This window comes from Sinocyclocheilus anshuiensis, unplaced genomic scaffold, assembly GCF_001515605.1.
Source record: "Sinocyclocheilus anshuiensis isolate Anshui unplaced genomic scaffold, SAMN03320099.WGS_v1.1 scaffold1079, whole genome shotgun sequence".
NCBI lineage: Eukaryota > Metazoa > Chordata > Actinopteri > Cypriniformes > Cyprinidae > Sinocyclocheilus > Sinocyclocheilus anshuiensis.
The window spans coordinates 226,324-233,559 of NW_015548207.1; the positions used below are offsets into that span (position 1 = coordinate 226,324).

General features: G+C 36.3%; 1 protein-coding gene across 1 annotated transcript in view; it reads left to right on the forward strand.

The window, feature by feature from the left end:
- LOC107653587 (alpha-1,6-mannosylglycoprotein 6-beta-N-acetylglucosaminyltransferase A-like) overlaps positions 1-7,236 on the forward strand; it is a 93,126-nt gene that overhangs the window by 74,720 nt on the left and 11,170 nt on the right. Inside the window, exon 11 of the mRNA XM_016440328.1 lies at positions 4,771-4,904. Coding sequence (XP_016295814.1) covers positions 4,771-4,904 — 134 coding nt within the window. The remainder of the gene's footprint in view (positions 1-4,770; positions 4,905-7,236) is intronic.

The following is a 7,236-nucleotide window of genomic DNA, read 5'->3' on the forward strand; positions in this document are numbered from 1 at the left end:
AATGAATCTTTGCAAATCGCCTTTCCTAATAATGTGCTAATTAGCAAGTTTCACGATGAATGCAGCTACAGTAAACAGTCTCTCTGAGAGCGGCTCGGAAGAGAGGGGCGGGGTCAGCAGAGCTCATTAACATTTAAAGGAAAATGCTACAAAAACGGCTTGATCTGAAAAGAGCTGTTTTTGACAGGGTAAAAAAGGTGTTTTTTACACTACCATTGAGAAATTTTAACCAAACTATGTTACAGACTTTTCATTAAGACCCTAAAGAATCATATCAACTTGTGGAAAATGGGCATCCTATGACCCCTTTAAAAACATACTAAATGGTGTTTTATGAAATTCAAAAATTGCCAGTAGTTTTCTGTGAGGGGTAGGTTTAGGTGTAGGGTTGGTATAGGGTGATAGAAAATACAGTTTGTACAGTATAAAAACCATTATACCTATGGAGAGTCCCCGTAAACCACATATCCAAGAGTGTGTGTGTGTGGTGTTGTGTATCTGATCTCCTGGAGCTTGATTTGGAAGACGGACCCTTGACAGGTGTGTGTAATTGACCTCTCCACGTGTCCGCAGGCATCTGTGAGAACATGAGCGTCGACAGCAGACTTACACAAACCTACCTGTCCATCTGTCAACCACGGATTCAGACGCACTCGTGAAATCCAGCCATTCGGAAAGCCTGTGCTTCAAATATTAAGAGCGATTGCATCAGATGCGAGCGCACGTGTGTGTATGCCCTCCATTCTTAACCCTGCCAGTCAAAACCCTTTATCCCACCGTCCTCTCGACGCATCCCACAATGCACTGCGGTATCTCATTGCACGGCTGATAAACATCACACTGCTCTCTATCAACCTCATATATTGTCTGTATGACAGGCCAGAATGACGTGCCCCCGTTTCCTTCACGATTGAGCGTCCTCCGTGCCGCCCGTCCTGGAGCTGCTGTTGTTCATAACGCTTCCCACACATATCAGATGAGCGAATCGCTCTCGAGCCCGAGGGAGGAAGTCGCTTTCAGTACGGCATTACGGTCCTGGAATAATTCAGTTTCCATTTGATTTCTTTTGTTCCGCTTTTTGGGGGTTGCTAGGCAAAGACGACGTCATTGTGGCTGCTTTGGGTTTGGCGGAAAGCTTTCTCGAGCGAAACCGCGACTGAAAGAGTCACGCATTCGCTCGCTCGTAAACACAACATTTTGCTGTTCGACAGACACTCGTTGACAATTTTGCACTCCCTTTTGCTACAGTCATTTGCCTGAGAAACCACACAAACACACACACAGGGCTTCACAGTCATGCAAACTAACCAACTTACTGTCATTTGCATGGCACTTCCTCCCACACACCACACACGGACAGAGAAAAGTTGGTTTTTCTTTCATGTTGGCTTTTTCTTTTTTTTCAGATACCTTTCATAAACGAAAGTAAAACGCCCCTGGCTGCTGAGAGGAATTTCTGTAAAATGTGTAAAAAATATTAATGTATTTCTGCATAAAGGATGAATAATTAAAGTCAGAGTCAGTGGAAGGGTCAGTCTGTGTTGCGTTTCATAACGCTCACTTAAAAACACTTCTCCTTCAGCATTCCTGCAATTAAGTGCTTCTGTCGCAGTCTGTTTTTTCACAGGCATCTGGTTATGCTGTTGAATTATTAATTGTGAGGACAGAGTTTGCCATATGCTGAATGAAAAATGATAACTGATGTGTGTGTATGTATGTATATATATATATATATATTGTATGTGAGTGGATGGAAAGTGGAAAAAATACATAAATTATAGTAAAATAAATGTAATAAACAGGAATAATAACTATTAATCAATCTAAAAGTAATGGACATAACTATTTTAATGTGTATATAATGTTTAATTATATACAGTGTATATATATATATATATATATATATATATATATATACACAATAAATTAAAGTGTAATTATAGTAGAATAAATAAATATAAGAATATAAATTATATATTTACACATTTATTTTTCATTTGCATATTATTATTCAACTTTTATTATAATTATTTTTAATAACAATTATAATAATAAATATATGTACATAATACATATTTAATAATGAAGTGAAAAAGAAAAAGTGAAAAGTCATTTTCAAGACTTTATTTCTCAAGAAAATATATTTTGTGCATATGTAAACAATACATTTAATTATATATGTGTGTGTGTGTGTGTTTGTGTGTGGATATATTATATATTATAAGAATATATTTTTTTATGGGGGAGGGCCTCTTTTGAAGCAGTCCATGTTTAATCTGTTGCTAATTCCAAATCCAGCACACTTTGCACACACATGAGATAATTTTATCCGTCAGTTTTCATGTAAGAATGAAGCTTTGTCCTTCAGAAACTAATCCGCGTTTAACGAAGCACATGAGTGTGTGAAACTCATCAGGATAAGATGTCTATCACAGATGAAAGCCGCTGCAGTGACGGGATACGTCTCTCTCTCTCTCTGTGTGTGTGTGTGTGTGTGTGTGTGTGTGTGTGTGTGTAATATGGTGAGGTTTCATTCTTTTCCACTCCTCTGCTTCCACTCCTAGATTTAATAAGAACTCTCTCACACACACAAACTCCCGCATTCTTGGTAATTACTGACAGCATCTTGGTGACGCCACCTGCAAACTGTGCAATTTGTCTCCTCAGCATTCCTGCATGCTGTTGCTGCGTTGTGTTGCGAAACGCTCTTCTGAAGGGCTCCGAGTGCATGTAATGTGAGGTCTAGACTCGTCTTTTGCAATTCAGTGACAAGCCTTCCTCTTTCTTGGTGCAAAAATTTCAGAAAGAGTGTCCGGTCTTCGTTCACACCGATAGTTGTTGGCATGAGTGTGTGTGTGTGTTCTCGTTCAAGCATATTTGCGCTATTTACAGTATCTATAGTGAGAAGGAGAACAAGAGGCCGTGTTCCATTTAAACACCATATATGGTTTCTGCAAAACTGTGCAAATTGCATTATGGTCTGCCTGGGTTCTGAATTTCATCCTGCACTGGAATTGACGGGTAACCGTGACAACATGCTCCAGCTGCTCCCGCAGGCAGTAACCACAGACTACACACGTGTGTGCACACACGCATTTGAGGTGTGTGTGTAAATAAGAAATCTTAATCTCAGGATTGAATTTTTCTGACAGATGGCGTTCAGGTGTATCTCTGCCAAGCCTCGTTACCCTGGCGACCTCTTGGACTACCGTTGTCATGGTAACAGCTCCTCGCTTGGCAATGTGGACACCCACACGGATCTTTCTCATACACAATTAATCCGAACATCTTCCCTCAGGCACTCCAGTCCTGATGTGTCGTGCTTGATCATAGATTTTCCTGTGTTTAAAAAGCAATAATATTTAGAATAAAAAAAAAAAAACTCTGTTTTTGTATTTATACTTTTTGCTTGATTAATAATGTATTTTATTTTTTTATTTTTTTTATGTCAGTTTCTTTATAGAAACATGCCTTAAATTTTTTAATCTTCAAAAAAGAAAAATAAATAAATAAATGGTGGAGAATGTTGTCACATTATATGGGGCAAGTTGTCAAAGTGGAACCTGCCATTGAAAAGACTAGGTTTTTTATCAAAATTTAGAAACAAAAACACAGTAATGTACAAAAATATGATATATTTATATAATTTTTAAATAACTTTTATAGCCAACAAATGTTGTAATTTAACATTTTATAAGAGTAATTTAAATCATGTGACATCTTGCCCCAACTTGACATTTTTTTTTGTTATACACTAAAGCAGTTATGAAACGTAGTAATAACAGAAACAGCAAAAATTTGTTGAGTAATGTACAAAAAACATTTAAATTTTTTATAAATATATAATTTTATAAAAAAATTATTTCTCCAACCCGACATGTTTTTATTATTAAAATGTAAAAACTAAAATGATTATGAAACCTAGTAATTAATGAAACTGCCAAAACTGTTAAGGATAATGTACAAAAATATAATGTATTTTATATAATTTTTTAAAGAACTTTTTTGTTTGGCCAACAAATCTTGTAGTTTAATACATTTTATAAATGTGTAAAATGTAAAACATCGTGCCCTGACCTTTTTATTTATCATAAAAAAAATGTCCGGCCAACACATTTGTAATTTAACACATTTTATGTTTAACATTTGAAACGTGACATGTTGTCACAACCTAACAATTTTTATTGTAAGCTTTATATCAAAAATTTTAAACTCAAATGATTTTGAAACTAAATAATTAATAAAACAGTCAAAATGCTAAAGAGTAATTTTTTTTTTTATTAAATATAAATGTATTTACCTTTAAAACATGTGACAGGCCCCAGCATGACATTTATTAAAAATATACTATAAATCTTTCTTTTTAAACCAGCCTTAATTATATAATTGACTTTTGTCTTAATGTATGTGTGTTTTTTAACAGTTATTGCTTTAATAATTAGACATAGTTATAATACGCAATAGATAATACAGTCAGACGGTCTTATTTTATGATAATAACTAATGCATATGCATTAAATAACTAATGCATATAAAATATTGATTTGAGTTTAAATTTAAATTTGTATTATGTGGGAAGAGAGTGTGAAGTGTGTATTATAATTTTTTTTCTTCCACATATTGTTCTTTTTAAATTGCGTTTCAAACGTTGGCAGAAACTATATTTCATTTATATAAACCAAAGTAACTTGATGGTGGGTTTCTCATGTTTATGTTGATTGGCTGGAGCTCTCTGGCCTCGTCTGATTGGTTGTTGTGTTTACCCTGCAGCTCACACTCCAGACAACAGTTTCCTGGGCTTCGTGGTGGAGCAGCACCTGAACGCCAGCGACGTCAAGCACATCGACGACATCAAGCGGCAAAACCAGTCGCTGGTGTACGGCAAGGTGGACAACTTCTGGAAGGTGAGTTCCGCTCAAACTACAGCCGCGTCCAACTTTTTCTTGGCTCTTTACATGTGAAGCTGTGTTGTGTTTATATGCTAGATTGTTTCGCCACGTTTTCCGACTTTGACCGCCAACAAAAGTGTTTTCAATTCGACTGCGATGACTTCAACTTTCCCCAGCACGAGGTCATGGTCGGTTCCGCCGCTAAGATGTTCCTACAAAGAGCATTTCGCTGCCCATCTGGATCCGAAACGGCCCGAGTGATGAGAGACGCAGATGAAAACCCTATCCCACTAAACTCATCCACATTCCAGAACATCTAAACCCACACGGTTTTCCCCAGAAGGGACCTTATTCTCAATCGATTTCTCCGATGTCCTTCGGTGAATGTTTGCGTGTTTTTGGCGAACAATACGGGATGAGCAGTCATATTATGAATAACAATATTTTTCATGCTCTCTTGGTTAGTAAACAAGATTTAACATGAAGTACGCCAGTACGTGAAGGTTAGCTGATCGCAAAAGAGCTCATTTACATATATTAAACATACAGTATCAATAACGGACCGTTTTATTTTAAGGTTTGCATTTAACCTTGGGGAAAATTTGCGCATTCATGGCGAATAACGTGGGATGAAAAGAGACAAATCATGGATAACAGATTTTTTTCTTGCTTTCTCTAAGATGAAAATTTCCATGTGAAGTACGTGGAGGTTGGCTAATCACAACAGAGCTCATTTACATGTCTTAAAGGTACAGTAACAAAAACAGCCAGTTTAATTTTAACGGTACATTTTTGCGCATTTTTGGCAAGCGATGTGGTTTGAAAAGAGTCATATTATGGATACAATTTTTATTGTTGTCTTCATCACAAAATGATAGTTTGCGTGAAGTTTGCCAGTACGCTATTCACAACAAAGCTTATTTACATATCTTAAAGGTACAGTACCAAAAATAAAAAACAGCTTGTTTCATTCTAAGGTTCAGCAAAAGGGTTGAGACAGATAGATGCATTTACATTGGCAGTTTTTTTTGCAGAAATCAGACATTTTTAGCGATTTTCACACACGTGATGATTTCTTGCTCTCTTGGATACGAAAGTTTGCATGTGAACTTTTACAGCACACAGAGGTTGGCTAATCGCAAAGGAGCTCATTTACATATCTTAAAGGTACAGTGACAAAAACAGCCCATTTAGTTCTAACAATCAGAAAAAGGAAATATAGAAATATAGATGCCTTTATAGTGACATTGCATTCTCGATTAACCTCAGGGAAACTGCACATTTTTGGCACACAACATGGGAATAACAGAATCATATTATGGAACATTCGTATTTAATCTCAGGGAAAGGGTTTTTTTTAGAGGTCGACCGATAGTGGATTTTGCCGATACCGATAGCTAGGTTGGACCACACTGGCCGATACCGATTAATTAACCGATTGTTTTAAAATTGATACTGAACAAAAACTAAAATAGTGCTTTATTAACAAAAACAGTACTGAACCATACTAGTAGTAGTAGTAAAAATAATAATAATAGTAATAGTAAATGTTGAAATTAACACCCTCTAACAAGGAACAATACTTACACAGCTTTCATTAATCTTAATGCTACAAATGGACTCTTATTTTAAAGTGTTGCCACTTAATTTCAGCTGTCATGCTTAAAGATGCGCATCTTTAAATATATACACAAAGGCTATAGCTTTAAAATTATATACAGTTTTTTTACACATACATAGCAGGATGAAAAAGAGTCATATTATGGAAAAAATTCTTTTTTTCTTGCTCTGTTAGACATGAAACAGAAGTTTGTTTGTGAAATTTGCTAGTATGCAGAGGTTAGCTAATCACAATGGAGCTCATTTTACATCTCTTAAAGATTAACTCAGTAACAAAAAAAGTTTTAGGGTCAGAAAGAGGCTGCGAAAGACGGATGCGATTACAGTGACAGTGCATTCGCATTTAACCTCATGCAATTTTACTGATGCCATCCTTCACCCAGCAATAGAGAGAGAGAGAAAGAAAAAGAAAAAGGCTCCTGCTATTGCACAGCCTCTCAAGTACTGGTTTCCATGGAAACAAACTTGAGCATAGACCCTGAATCAGGGTGTGTGTGTCGTCTAGAGATCAGAGGATATGTGTATAGGCTTTTGAAATGCAAATAAAGTCTTGGCTGTTTCTTTACACACACACAAATACATTCATCGTGTTATTGGTGCTACAAGTTCACATGTAATGCATCTCTGTGTTTATGTTCTGTCTCAAACACAGATGCTTTTCTGCTGGTGGTTTCTCTCTCTCTCTCTCTCTCTCTCTCTCTCTCTCTCTCTCTCTCTCACACACACA